Source organism: Brassica rapa, chromosome A07, assembly GCF_000309985.2.
Source record: "Brassica rapa cultivar Chiifu-401-42 chromosome A07, CAAS_Brap_v3.01, whole genome shotgun sequence".
In the NCBI taxonomy this organism is placed as follows: Eukaryota; Viridiplantae; Streptophyta; class Magnoliopsida; order Brassicales; family Brassicaceae; genus Brassica; species Brassica rapa.
In genome coordinates, this window is record NC_024801.2 from 4,547,422 (window position 1) to 4,563,034 (window position 15,613).

The 15,613-nt window shown below is 42.5% G+C and overlaps 1 protein-coding gene across 1 annotated transcript; it reads left to right on the forward strand.

Annotated features, from left to right (window-relative positions):
* Positions 1–11,087: 11,087 nt before the first annotated feature.
* On the forward strand, positions 11,088–15,102 carry LOC103833941 (pentatricopeptide repeat-containing protein At5g02860). Its single transcript, XM_018653870.2, has one exon. It carries the CDS (start codon positions 12,338–12,340, stop codon positions 14,765–14,767), a length of 2,430 nt encoding a protein of 809 aa, XP_018509386.1. The 5' UTR covers positions 11,088–12,337; the 3' UTR covers positions 14,768–15,102.
* The last annotated feature ends 511 nt before the right edge of the window (positions 15,103–15,613 follow it).

Here is a 15,613-nt window from a genome sequence, read left to right on the forward strand (position 1 = left end):
ATATAACCTCCGGGTTCTTGATAAGATCCCAGGATCTAAAGGAGATCTTCCGGGTTCCCATATAACCTTCGGGTTCTTTATGAGATCTCAGGATCTAAAAGAGAACTTTTGGGTTCCCATGTAACCTTCGGGTTCTAAATGCGATGTCAGGATCTAGAGAAGAACCCCCGGGTTCCCAAAAACAACCTCCGGGTCCTCATGGGACCTTCCCGGATTATAACCTCCGGGTTCCAAGTCCGGGTTCTTAAAGCTTAAACCTTCGGGTTCAAAGCTAACCTTACAGGTTCCAACTAAAATCTATGGGTCCGGGTCCAACTCGTAAACATGAGAGTAACCTGCGGGTCCTGAAGAAAGGGCCTATCATCTTTTCTAAACAAAATCACGAGTAACCTGTCTACGGAGGGTAGAATGTGACTCATCCCTGCAGCAAAGGAATCCAGACGCAAAGGCTCATCTTAGCAAACAACTAAGAAGTCTAATATGTTAGAAGATAATCCGAGAAACATTCTCTTTTAAAGAGAAAAAAGCCACAGCAGGGCCATTTTCGAAAAGATATATATGCCACGACAGACTGAGGTTCAAACAAAAAATTGTCATTCAGAAAAAAGGGAAAATCAGAAGAAACAGAGATATAAATTCAAGCTGAAGACCCTCCTGGCTTGGCAGACGAATCCACTTCCATCTTGGAAACCGGCGGAATGGCGGGTTCATCCTCGAAAGTAGGAGGGGGAACACCTTTGTTCCTCGCCTCTTCTCGGATTACAGCCTTGAAGTGCTCCAGCGCCTTGGCTAAGTCCCACTGATCACTTTGTTTCTTCAACGACTCTCTCATTAACTCCCAGTGGGAAACGACCCTCGTTCCGTTCACAGCCATCACCATCTCAAGCTTGAAGGTCTCCGCCGCCGTTTAAGGACGTCAATCCCTTCTTTCAGCTCTTGATTCTTCTGACTTGTAGCCAGCGTATCAGCTGAAGACGCCTCGGCCACCTTCTCCAGATCCTTCACCTTATCCTTAAGATCGCGGATCTCCAGTTTTCGAGCCATGCGCTGATCTTTCTCTTCTGACACCTGGCGCTTCAAATCCTTGATTTCCTCTCGAAGGACCATCGAACCTTCATTAGATAGTCGCTCCCCGAGTTGATAAAGCGGAGAGACAGTCTGCGCGAAATATAGATCCCCATCAAAATACACAGGAGTAAAAGGGAAGGCGAGCATGTGGTAACTTACCCGAAGTAGCCCTCCTTGGAGAACTTGAATCACCTCCGAAGGATCCCTACAGGAAGGACAATACCATCCTGAGGGAACACCTTCAGGTTCAAATTAGACAAATCCGTAGCCAGATTCCCTGCAGAGCAAGCAATATCAGCTGATTGTTGCCCTGATCGAGTTGTCACACCACCGCTTTTGGGCTTCTTTCCCTAACGAGATGAAGACGGTTCCAGCTTCACCACCGTTGCACGACGGCTACCTGTGATCATCACTTCATCCCCAGATATGGTTCTACTGCCGGATCTTTTCTTCGCGGACATCACTTTCGCCGCGCCCTGGTAGGCCACGAAAGGATCATCGGCGACATTCCCTGACATGTTTTCTGAATAAAAGTAATCATCAGGCGTCCGAGAGAAAGTAAAAGCAGATAGGCTAAATAGGTACTTACTACAAAGGCTGCTGCGTCGCAGTACAATCTCTCTGACCAAGAAGTTCACCTGGCGACGATCAAAAGGAACTTGTCGTGCCCGAAGAACGGTGCTTCTTCCTTCCGAAGGGGCATGATGAGTCCCAACTGCAAAAAGATGTATGGTTGAGAAAAATAACCAACCAGCGAGAGAGTCGACCACGTCCAACGCCTACCTACAAAATTCCACCGATAAGAGGATCCGGGGAGCCTCATAAACACATATTAAGCAATTCATAGTAACAACAAGGTATAAAACTGCATAGATATAGAATAAATAATAATGGAGTTCCAATCACAAATCTCTATGTATCTTTTCTCCAACTCTACTAAATCCTAGAAAACCTTTTGCTATGAAAACTAGAGAACAAGAAAGCACACTTTGCCTAAAACACATTGGCAAGCTATAAATATTAGGTCAAAAACTCGTCAGGAGAAATATTGTAAATTGGTGAAATCTTGGGCTCTAAGTCGGCTGGAACAAAATGGCGCTTCGCTGTCGATTGATGTCACAAGGCGTGCATCAATCGATTATTTCCTATGAGTGTCGACCTCTGGTCTTGCTCGATGGTCAGCTCGGATGTTCTCTCCTTTTATCTCTAAAATGCTCCAAAATCACCACTTTCTTCCATATCACTCATGAACCTATAAATATACTAAATAGACTCTAAAACATAGTAATTAGTTATTAAAACACTTATAAACTATTGCTAAAAGTGGGTAGAATCCATGGCTTATCAACCTTCCAGGAAGGGGATTGGGTTCTACGACGAGTCTTCGACAACACGAAAGAGAAATCAGCAGGAAAGCTCGCCTCCGGATAGGAGGGCCCATATAAGGTAATCGAGGTGAGGGGAGCAGGAGCCTATAAACTGCAGGACAGTAACGGCAAGGTCTAACCTAACTGCTGGAACGCCCTGCATCTCAAACTTTATCATTTTTAATACGATTTCCGGATCATGCTTTCTATTGATTTAATACTATATATTTATACTTAAGTATAATTGTTTCCTACTCCTATGTATGCTAAAACGTCTCTAGACTGAGCTTATATAATATAACTAGTTCCGACTAAAGGGGCATACGAGCTGGATCAGGCCCGAGGGACCTCAGATCCTGGCCAACCCTCTATTTTCATGATATGTTCATGACAAAAACACTGGGTGTATGACATACACACCAGAAGCACACTTTATCCCTACTTCTCCAGACGTGGAAAGTAGTAAATCTGGTGCTTGGGTCACAACACCATGTAGACCCACACCAGCACCGATCGATAAGACTTGTGTTTGCCTAAGCCTTGTCAGGGTCGAAGTCACACCAACACGTGATTAAAGACTAAGAGTGGCTTTCTACAAAAAGCAGAATGTAGCACAACAGGATCTCGATAGTGGCCTACTTCCGAGTGGCAGAATGTGAATCCTAAGTCGAGATCGGTAGTGGCCTACCAAAGGGGGGGGGGGAGAATACGATCTCGAAGAAAACAACCTCCAGGTTTAATCAAACAAACCTCCAGGTTTAATCAAACAATCCACGGGTTTAAACAAGAAACCTCCGGGTTCAACCAACAACCTCCAGGTTCAAAAGTCGGAACCTCAGGGTTTTGAATCAAATCTCCAGATTCCAAGCACTCCAAGTGCTAACCTCCGTGTTCCATGCATTAACCTTCGGGTTCTAAATATCAACTGTCGGGTTCAATAAGGCACCTCTAGGTCCTAGAAAACACCTCCGGGTTATAGAAGATACCTTCGGGTTCAACAAGCACCTCTGGGTCCTATAAGATAACCTCTGGGTTCCAAGTATTAACCTTCGGATTCTAAACGCTAAAATCTCTGGATTCTAAGTAAGACCATTCGGGTTGACAAGAACGACCTTCGCGTTCAGCCAAACACCAACGGGTTATAATCGGCCCCCAAGTCAAATATAAAGATCCCAGGATCTCTCGTCAAGGAATTCAAATCGTAACCTACCTAAGGGTGGTGCGATATGATCCTAGCAAAGTTCGAATCAACGGGATCACAAATCACCTACTCAAGGGAGGCTATTTAAGAAAAATCAGGTGCGGAGGAATCAAAGTCCCAAAATCCATTCAAAAGAAGAAGCCACAAAGGGCCACGAGTGTAGTACCCTGCCCTTCGGGATAAAATGGTCGAGAGAGTAAAAGTCAGAATCCAGAGTGATGTTAGGAGTTTTCAAGGCTCCTAAGACAAATGTTGTAGTGTAAAAGATTGTCGAACCAGTTCTGAGGGATATCAAAGCACTGAGAATGCTAGTACTCACTTAATCTAAGTGCAACCAATGATTTAGATGAGTTTAAACTACTACTAATACTAGAAAGCAATAACAAAATGATACTTTCTTGACTAAGGGAAAAGAGAACTCATGGGCATAGGGATTAGACCTTGGGTGATCAAGTATCGAACTAAGGATGGCAAATGATCAATCAAACTATCAGCCTTAAGCCTAGACACAATTCTAAGCAAACTCTATGTCTAGATGAATGCTCATTTGCTAACATATCTCAAACATCAAATGTCTTTGGTTGAATAATATGAAAGCAATCATTACTAACAAGTCTATTAGCTATCTTAGCACCTTTAACAACAAATGTCTTTGGCAAAGTATACTAAAAGCCTAGGAGAGTTGTCTCGGGCATTTCATCGAACACCTTTCGGGTGAGAAATGCCTAAGGATCAACAACTGAGTGGCCAACTCAGAAGATGCATTATGATTACTCTACTAGCAAGGAAATATGAATGATCTACACTAAAACATCCTAGCTCTAACCTAATCACCCTTAATCTCCCTAACCCATGAATTCAAAAGGTGATTACTCACTAATCTCCATGATTCCTCTTAAACCCATATTGGATTTTAGATTAACCATGTAGAGAAATAGATAAGAAATCAACAAGAACACAAGATGAAAGCAATGAAATCTGAATCAAAAGAGGTTTTTTACTAGTTCTCTTCTAGAAAAGAGATTATCTTGCCTCCAATGGCTTACAAAAGTACTTAACTTAGGTTTAGAAAGTGTAAAACATCAAAACAAATGACCAAAAGGTCCCTGAAATAACATAAAAATCGTCCAAGCAAAACACCCGGAGTGACCTGGCATAGTCGCTCCAGGAGGTCACTCCCGACGCGTTTTTTCGTGTCTCGGCGCGTCAAAACGCGAGTGACTTGAGCTGGTCGCTCTGGCTGGGAGTGACTTGAGGTAGTCGCTCTGGCTGGTCGCTCTGGCTGGGAGCGACCTCGGTAGGTCGCTCTGAGAGGTCACTCTGCGATACTCGACCAGGATGGATATGCCTCTAGTAAATTGATCATAACTCCTTCATTACATCTCCAAATGACTTGAAACCACTTCCATTAGAAATCTAACTCAATTTTCTGTGTCTCCACAAAATCTTAGCAACAGAAGATTTCTCTAAAGGCTCCATTCATGCTCATCTTTCACCCCATTTTGGATCACAATGCTCCCAAACATCTCAAATCACTCCATGGCACACTCCAGCACCTAATAAGGACAATGAATGCAAAATGCAACCTAGACATGGCTAAATCCTAATCTATATGATGAAAATGCTCATGGATGAATGGATAAAACAATGTAAATATGCAAGATATCACAGAGCTAAGCTTTTGGGAGTCTATGTATTTGGAAGAATGTTGAGTTTTGATCACATAAAACTTAACATGGTTCAGAGTAAAAGGGAAGATTGGTCGAGCATCAACTTTGTGGTCGAATTGTAGGCGATAAGAATTGATCGAGAAATGTTGAAGAGCGAGGTGGTCGAAGAAGTCATCGTGAGTGAACCATGAGTCAAATAATCTGCTCGAACATGGTTAGACAATGTATTATATTGATCAGAAAGACGTTTTGGAAGCATCACGTTTTTGGAATCACGACGTTTTAGAAGCTTGACGTTTTAGAAGAACGATGTTTCTTAAGCACGAAGTTATCTGAAAAACTTTGTCTCAGCGGAATGTTATTTCGAAGATATCAGAAGCAGGATGGGAATTAAGTAGGACGGCAAGCAAGCACGACGGAAAAACTCAAAATTGGACGAAAACTCTAATTTCGGTATTATGGAATTTCTTGGGGAAGCCGAGGCTATGGAAATATTTACCCAAATAAAGTCAGTCTGGAGTTTATTAAAAATATTCAGCTCATCAGAACGGAAACGTAAAAATATTCGGAATTGATCGCGGATCAAAAATTTGACCGAAATCAGACAATTGAACCTAGAAGCTCGAGATGTCTCAATGCATGAGTCTAGGACGTGCTGTCTACCATCTAACAAGATGAGTGTCAACAGAAGCTCGAGGTGTCGATGTGCATGGAAGCAGTACATGCAGCCTGACATGTAGAAGCACGAGGTGGATCGACCAAACACGAGGTGTTGTTGCGCATGCAACCGAAGCACGCTGATCGACATGTGTGATATGGTGTACCTCCTTGCCTGAGTTCCAGTCATGCAGAAGGCCATCTTGACTTGGGTGTGTCATCCTGCATGTGACTGAGACATTCAGCCAGCCATGTGGAGCACGAGGTGCCGCCACACGTGCGTCCGGAGCCATGCGGAGAGACACACGGGTTGCCACCAATCTGAAGCTGATTGGTTGCTGTCTCCTATAAATACCCCCACAACCCCAGATCATTTCTCCACATCAAGACCTGTCCAAAGCCAGTTTAAAACGTGGGAGAAAAGTAGAAAAAGAGAGAAAGAGTTTCCAATCTTTTTCGAAAGTTTTAGAGAGTCTTCGAGGTCAGTTTCTCTACTGATTTTGAGTCAAGCCTAGAGAAGGTTATGTCCAACTGAAATTCAATCAAGTGAAGATAAGTTCAGATAGGAAGCCACTCCAAAACTTGGGTAGATAGATAAAGAGAGAAAGAAAGTGGTTGATGTAGAGTATGGTCGATTCTAAAGACCGATACTCCACCGAGAAGCCAAGTTCTGTCCAATTGATGATTCTCTACGATTGTCACGCGGAAACTCTGTCCAAATGAATTCGTCCAGGCCAGCCAGTTCCTTTGATGATCAAGTGGAGGTGCTGTCCAGAGTTAGTTCAGTTCCACGGGTTCAGTCGAAGTTCTGAAGATTTGATACTCCGCCGGGAAGTCAGAAGAACTGTCCAGAAGCTAAAGAAGATTATGTCCGAGTTCAGGTCAGTCCGTCCAGGCCTGTCAGTTTCTACATGATCAAGTTGAGGTTCTGTCCAAGTCAAGATCATTCCAGTCCAGTCAAGACGTTCATCTTGGATTTTGGCCAAGTCTTCTCCGATCAACCAGCTGCTTATCGGCAAAGAACACTATGAGTTGGTTTTGTTTGAGTTCCACTTGGAACTTAGGATAGATCGAGTCGTATATAGAGTAGAATGCTCACGCAGTTGCATGATATAGTCCTTAGGGTTATTTGTTAAACTGGACTCAGTTTAGCACGGGCTAAGCTGAAATAAAATGGAATTAAGACTGAGTTAATAACCTGATTAGAACTACAATGATTGATTATAGTTGAAGTGAATTACGGATCAGATGCATGTCTTGATTATTTATTATTTGGTTAATTCTTATGGGTTAGACATGCCTTAGGGATGTTAGGATGATTTCATGGTAGTGATTATTCTTTGTGCATGGATTGTGGTAATGTTGTTGTCTAGGGGATCTTTGGCCATATAGGCTGATATCCTAGTTTGTATTGTTTTGTACTACAAGTCATATGCCATATAGGTCGGACTACTAGTACTAGTTGTTAATCTCGTAGACTCCTAAGTATTGTTTAGTTTAGGATAGGAGTCTTGTCTCTTAGGTCTTTACTAGGGATAGTTGTGTCAAGTATGCCGACAGCAGGTGCAAAACCCTCCCATGCTAGGCATGTTTTGGGGTGTACCAGTGGTTTCTCGCCCTCGTATTCAGCGGGTTCAAGGAAACCCCTTATTTGCTGGATCGGGAAGACTCAGATAGACGGGGCCATGGCCTATGTCTTAAGATTACACGACGGTGTAATGTGGCAGCGACCAGAAGGACTGTGGTCTGTCATGCAGTGACCCGATGGACAGTGAGCCGCAGTCGGTTGAAAGTTCCTTCTTCTGGCCTTTGTGGTAGGAATTAGGATATTGCTGATAGAGAAGATGACCACGAAGTCACCATTTCCCGGGGTAGTGTGTTGTGTTGTGTTAAAGTGTCGTGTTAAGTTAAGGGTTATGGAACCCTAGAGTTATCATAGCACTGAGATATAATGTTACGAGATAGATCAAGTTGTAGTTAGTCATAGTCTTATTATTGTAATTGTGTTTGGTTGTTGATTGATTTGTTTGCAGGTTCTGGCATTAAGTCCTAAGTCTGGATTAGGTACCAGATTAGGCTTGGTGTGTATTTGGTTAGTGTAGGCCTGAGGTTGGCATGTATGTGTTTGAAGAATTGCTTGTGAAGGGTGGTGGATATTGAAAGCTATGTGGTATCATTGGGTGGCCGATCATGTTCTTGTCTGATTGTTGGTCGACCGGCTAATGATACTTGCATAGTCTACGTGTCTACCACTACATGACTACTGAACTCAGGCATATATATGGTTAACTAGGGATTGGTTGTTGACTTGTTTTCATGCAAGTTTCCGTTACTTGAAGCTAGATCATGGCAAGAGGCCAAGTCTAACTTAGTAACGGTTTGCTTAGCCTTAGCTTTTATTGCATGCTAGGGCTAGATTGATTGTTATTTTGGGTTATGTGGGTTAGAGTTTAGGTTATGGGTAGAGGCCTCTAGCTCACTGAGTAACATTAGGTTACTCACCGAACTCTGTTGTCCTTTTTGCATGTAGCTTTAGGTAAGAATGATCGGATAGCTTAGAGCTGGACGTTAGGACCGCCAGAATAGATTTCATGCCTTTTTGTATACGGTATATATTGAGATTGTATTTAGTTGACTTGATTTGATATTAGGCCGGGCCTAGTCTTGAATTATTTAGTGTATGAATATTTCTTAAATCAATAAAAGTAATTGTTTTATATGTGCATCATGAGTATTCTGATATTTGACTAGTCCAGTCTAACACAACGTTAGGTTGTAGTACGGGTTGAAAAGCCTTAGGCCTCGATCTAACGGAAAACGCTAACTCTTGCTAAGGGTTGCAAAGCCTTATGCCTTGAGTTAGTGGTACGAGTTAGTGGATGAACTGGTCTAATTCGTGGAGTAAATTTTGTGACTCTGACCGGATCGTCCCTAGCCCCTCACGTAGCGCTTCCGGAACATGGTGTTGGGTTGGACGGTCAGTCATGTTCTTGTTTGATTATTGGCTGGCCGGTTGGCTCATTCATCTCTAACCCTGGATGTTGAACGATCGATCGGTCATGTTCTTGTTTGATTGTTGGCCGGTTGATCAACCTTATGTCTAGGACGGTTGGGGGGTGTTACAGAGGTGGTATCAGAGCATGGTTTCATCCATGCTTCAGGAACTGATGATTTAATCGGTTTTAAATATTTATCGAGTCAAAAAGAGTCACAAAAGGTATTAGGGAAACCGGTCACGTTCAGCGATAGGATTTGTGGTTTTAGGAATTAGGATTGAGATAGTGGAATCTAGAATTGCTAGGTTGGTTGGTTAGAATTTTTAGGTGATCACTCGCCCAGAACCGAACCGGCCTAATCATTTCCACAAGCGATCCTGATTCAGCCTCAACTCTAATCCAATCCGGTTTTGTTGAATAATCCGCCCCATTCCATTTAAGGTAAGCATGTAAGATTTCAATTATGATTTCTAACCGGTATATTGTTTTTGGTTTGTGTTGGTTTTCTTTATTTTAATTGCAATAAACTTATGGGCCAATTGTTAGTTCTTTTATTTTATTTGAGTCCAATAATTCAAAGCCTTTGTTAGCTTTTGCCTTAGTGTCTAGTCGGTCCTCTTTTTTTTGGCCTTGTCGATTTAGAGTCCAAGAAAGTTCTTGTTGTTTTTGCATCAAAGTCCCCTAGAAGGACATAGCTACCAGGTATTTAATCCCCACTATAAGCAGCCTTGTATGTCTTTTAGCTTATGAAATATATGAGACAGTTTGCCCCAGCAAAAAAAGTCCTAAAGTCTTTCTAACTTGTGTGAGAAGTCGGCCAGGAAGCAACCGAATCTTATCAAGCTTTCATCATCAAGCTTGTGGCGATTCTTCACTCCATTTCCATCCACCGATTTAGCTTGAGAGATACACATCCAGCAAACCAAATCCCATCTTCATTCATCATTCATCCAGTGATCTGTTGAGAGAGATACACATCCATATTTTCATTTGTGTTCATCATTTATCATATAGTTGTTCTTTGTTTTATCATATAAAATCCATAAAAACTCATAAAAATCTTCTCATTTGTTTCAGGTACAAATCGGCCAGCCCATCTTCCATCGCATCCGCCTAGCCATCCGTCCCCTCCAGGCCGATCCAATACGAACCTCAGTCTAACCATCAATACAGTCTGAATCTCATGTGGTATCAGAAACGTCCTCGTTGCGCCTCACGACAGGTCTCAAGACCCCTATCAGGTCAGAAACGAGATGGCTAACCAGCTTTGATACCATTGTAACGCTCCGACCATCCACAGCTAATGGGTCCCCCACACTCGCTCACTCGGCCCGTGGACCGTATCCCGTTCCAACCAACAATGCGTAAATTTTCCAAGGCTCATAATCATTGTTTACTGGGTGTAAACACCACATGACTTTTCTCCGTGTTTTAGTCTCACTCGCACGGTTATCGCGTATCACTTCCCGATAGGTCACCCATCCTCCCACTGCTCTAGTCCAAGCACGCTTAACTCTGGAATTCTAAACGGATGTGTAATGAAAAAGGTAAGTCAATTTTTGTGACATAGGTAACCAAATCAATTATCTTAACTTTTCTGTAACATCCTGAATTGTGATATATGAAAATGCTTAAAAAATTGATTTGACTACCTATGTCATGAGTTCAATCTAGCACTACTGGCAAAGCAATTATGGAGACTGGTCCAATACCCTGATTCACTGGTTGCCCGAGTATTAAGGGGGAGATATTATAGGATGACCTCGCCATTGAGAGCGATCTCTACTAGCAGCCCATCATATGTGTGGACAAGCATCTCCGCAGCAAGGAAGCTTTTACTGCTAGGGATCAGACAGAAGATTCACTCTGGCTATGACGTCAGGGTGTGGGAGGATCTGTGGATTCCAACGACACCTGCTAGACCTATAGCGCATGTGATGCACCTAAACATGAGGGTCGGTGACATCATTAATCAGGAATCAAAGGAGTGGGATGTAGGACTACTAGATGATTATGTCCATTCTGATGATATACCACTCATTCGCAGCATGGCCATAAGCTCTACTCATCGTCGAGATACAGTCAAATCTGGATACTGGGTTGCTCAGAACCTGTTGAAGCAAGAAGAGGAAAAGGAAATATTAGAGCCAAGTATCACTAAACTTCAAGCCTTTGCTTGGAAGTTACAAGCGCCAAGGAAGATGTGCCATCTTATATGGCAATTGATAACGGGTCAGGTAGCAGTAACGAAGAATCTAGTAAGGCGTACTATGAGGTGCGATAATTATTGCCCAAGGTGTGGGGAAATAGAGGAATCTGTAACTCATGCAATATTTGAATGCCCTCCAGCCTTGCAAGTATGGTCTTTATCGGCAACTCCTACAAGTCCAGGTTTATTCCCAGTGGCAAGCTTCTACACAAACATGGACTATCTTTTCTGGAGGAAAAATAATATCATTGCACCAGACCAAGGCAGGGATCCTTATCCCTGGACAATATGGTATATTTGGAAGGCTCGCAATGATAAGCTTTTCTAGAGTATAGACAAAGACCCTTTGGAACTCGTTCGATACGCAGAGAGTGAATGTCAAGCCTGGTTTAACGCGAATGAGACGATACCGCCACACGTCCAGGCCAGCAATAATGATGTAAACCAAGTCTTAAGCTTGGGTAATATCTGTCTACTAGATGGATCTTGGACAGCTTCTGATCGCTTTAATGGATGTGGATGGGTATGGATGGATAGTAGGGAGGACATACAATTTATGGGAACACGAAACTTCACTCGATGTGAATCAGCGCTGCATTCGGAGGTAGAAGCGCTGCGATGGGCGATGGAGAACAGAGCCTTGGTCTTACCATGGCTTATCTTTGGAACTGACTGCAAGGAGCTGATTGCAATGATAAATGAACTCCAGAAGTGGCCAAAATTTTCGACAGAGTTGGAGAAGATAGAGACGCTGCAGATTTGTTTTCCAGATTTCAAAATCATCCATGTACCACTAGTGCGCAATCAGCTTCCTGATTTTTTAGCTAAGACTGCTAGGAGCTTTCGTAGAGATTTACTTTTCATTGGTTGTTGTATTCCGGTGTGGTTACCCAGACCACTTCAAGCTTGAGTAATAGAATGGCCGTTTGACGTAAAAAAAAAAAAAAAAAAAAACTACCTATGTCATGAATACGAGTGTTTTGATCTCTAAGTAAGTTATGGCCGTTTTTCCCTCGCATATACACCACTTTGACCATCTTTAACATTTAGGATATTTTGGTCACTCTAATTTAAAAATAAAGAATGACGAAATTAATTAATAACAAAGAAAAGTTGAAGAGAAGATATATCCATTTACTTCTCCTCCTCCTCCTCCTCGTTTCTCTCCAATGGCGGACAAGCTAGCTCTCCCTCTTCTTCTCCCAAGCACACCTTCCCCAAAGCCCTTGTTTCACGACCACCACCAACTCTCCAGAACGCCCTTTCTCACCTCACAAACTCCTCCTCCTTCTCCGGTAGAGCCTCTCCTTCACGACGTCTTCCTCCACCAAAACCCTAATTCGAGAAGACCCATAACCCCACAACCTCCCAAAACCCGTAACCGAACTCGAATCGGCAAGTCACGAGACCCTAACCTCGGAAAGCCTTGGTCTTACCATGGCTTATCTCCTCATGGCCAGCAGATTCTCCGTTCCTTAATCGAACCCACTTTCGATTCCGGCCAATTAGACCCTCTTCTCTCTCAGTTATCGGAGTCGTCTTCCTCGGAGTTACTCGCTCTTCTCAAAGGATTAGGCTTCCATAAGAGATTCGATTTAGCTCTTAGCGTGTTTGATTGGTTTATGAAGCAAAAGGATTATCAATTAGATAACTCCGTTGTCGCTGTTGTTATCTCGATGTTGGGTAAAGAAGGAAGAGTCTCTTCCGCTGCCAACTTGTTCAATGGCCTGATAGAAAACGGCTTCTCGCTTGACGTTTACTCGTACACTTCGTTGATATCTGCGTTTGCAAATAGCGGAAGGTATAGAGATGCTGTGATGGTGTTCAAGAAGATGGAAGAAGAAGGTTGTAAACCGACTTTGATTACTTACAATGTTGTTCTGAACGTGTTTGGGAAAATGGGCACTCCCTGGAGTAAGATTACGTCTCTTGTGGAGAAGATGAAGAGTGATGGGATTGCTCCTGATGCGTATACGTACAACACGCTTATAACTTGCTGTAAGCGAGGATCTTTGCATGAAGAAGCTGCTCGGGTTTTCCAAGAGATGAAGATGGCAGGGTTTAGTCATGATAAGGTTACTTACAACGCCTTGTTGGATGTTTATGGCAAGTCTCATCGGCCTAAAGAAGCTATGAAGGTTTTGAACGAGATGGAGCTTAGTGGGTTTACACCGAGCATTGTGACTTATAACTCGTTGATATCTGCGTATGCGCGTGATGGAATGTTGGATGAAGCCATGGAGCTTAAGAATCAGATGGTGGGAAAGGGAATGAAGCCTGATGTTTTCACTTACACCACGCTTTTGTCCGGGTTCGAGAGAGCTGGGAAGGTTGAATCTGCTATGAGTGTTTTCGAAGAGATGAGGAACGCTGGTTGCAAACCGAATATTTGTACGTTTAATGCGTTCATAAAGATGTATGGTAACAGGGGGAAGTTTGCGGAGATGATGAAGATATTTGATGAGATCAACGTGTGCGGTCTTTCTCCAGACATTGTCACTTGGAATACGCTGTTAGCAGTCTTTGGCCAAAACGGGATGGATTCTGAAGTCTCGGGTGTGTTCAAGGAGATGAAGAGAGCAGGTTTCGTACCTGAGAGAGAGACTTTCAATACGCTTATCAGTGCTTATAGCCGATGTGGTTCGTTTGAACAAGCTATGACTGTTTACAGGCGAATGCTTGAAGCTGGGGTCACTCCTGACCTCTCCACTTATAACACTGTGTTGGCAGCTTTGGCACGTGGAGGAATGTGGGAACAATCTGAGAAAGTTCTTGCAGAGATGGAGGATGGTCGGTGCAAACCGAATGAGTTAACTTACTGCTCGCTACTTCATGCGTATGCAAACGGCAAGGAGATAGGTCGGATGCATTTCTTAGCAGAAGAAGTGTATTCTGGAGTTATCGAGCCTCGAGCTGTGCTTTTGAAGACTCTAGTCTTGGTTTGTAGTAAGTGTGATCTTTTGCCGGAAGCTGAGCGTGCGTTCTCCGAGCTTAAAGAAAGAGGGTTTTCACCAGACATAACCACATTGAACTCCATGGTGTCCATATACGGAAGAAGGCAGATGGTGGCGAAGGCGAACGAAGTGTTAGATTACATGAAAGAGATGGGCTTCACACCAAGCATGGCGACGTACAATAGCCTCATGTATATGCATAGCCGGTCTGCAGATTTCGGGAAATCAGAGGAGATCTTGAGGGAAATACAAGCTAAAGGCATCAAACCAGATATCATATCGTACAACACAGTTATCTATGCGTATTGTAGGAATACTCGGATGAGAGATGCTTCTAGAATCTTCGCAGAGATGAGAGATTCAGGGATTGTTCCAGATGTGATCACTTACAATACATTTATCGGTTCTTATGCGGCTGACTCGATGTTTGAGGAAGCCATTGGCGTCGTTAGGTACATGATCAAGAATGGGTGTAGACCAAACCAGAACACTTACAACTCCATTGTCGATGGTTACTGTAAGTTAAACAGGAAAGATGAGGCAAAGCTGTTTGCTGAAGATCTGAAGAATCTTGATCCTCATGCTCCTAAAGATGAGGAACAAAGGTTGCTGGAACGCATAGTGAAGAAATGGCCAATAAGATAGTTGGAATTCTAGAGTCAGGACTATTGGGCATATCTGCTTATCGCAGTAAGCTATACAATCTGCAGCTGACCCTTCATCATCGTCTCACTTGTACAGATGAAACTGAAGTATGAAACCGTTTGGTGGTTTTTGGTTAGCTTATGTATGGGACTGATGTTCACTGGATCACTTCTGCTCAAGCTCCGGTTCCATTTTTCCCCTTTCTGATGATGAAAATATGGAACTTGTTTGACTGAGATCGTTTCTAGATCGGAAAGGAGATATGTTGTCTTTTGTGTCAGGCTAAGAAGCATAGTGATTAGTTTATACGAATTAGTTGTATGTTTTGAGACGTCTCTTTTAGCTTATACTAGGGATTTTACCGCGCTACGCGCGGTTATATATTTTAAATTTGCTAATTTATCATTTATACTATTATGTGGATTGTTTTGTTTGATTTATATTCTTTATAAATATTTACTGGTTTTATAAATTTCAATATTTTCCTTTGGTTCTTATGAATTTGGAATATGATTTGCTAACACAATGTAGTCTATACGACATATTTTGCTATCGTAAAATGTACTTACAATTCTTTAAATAAAAAATGATTTGCATCATTAACACACTGAGTTTGGTGTTATTTTTTCTTAGTCGTTGATATTTGTTGACTTTCTACGTGGTATCTATTTCCTGTATTTGTTTTCTTAATTTTCATTTGAAACTTTAAATTATGTTTCTGGAGTTTTTTTTTGCTAAAAATGTTTCTGGAGTTATGACTAATTATCTTGCACTATGATTTTTTTAAGAGATATCAAGTAATATGGATCTCTAATCTTTCATAATTTGGGATTAATGATCGTTATC

Excerpts from the sequence above, each read along its gene's own strand:
- LOC103833941 (XM_018653870.2), top strand. The coding sequence starts at position 12,338 with ATGGCGGACAAGCTAGCTCTCCCTCTTCTTCTCCCAAGCACACCTTCC.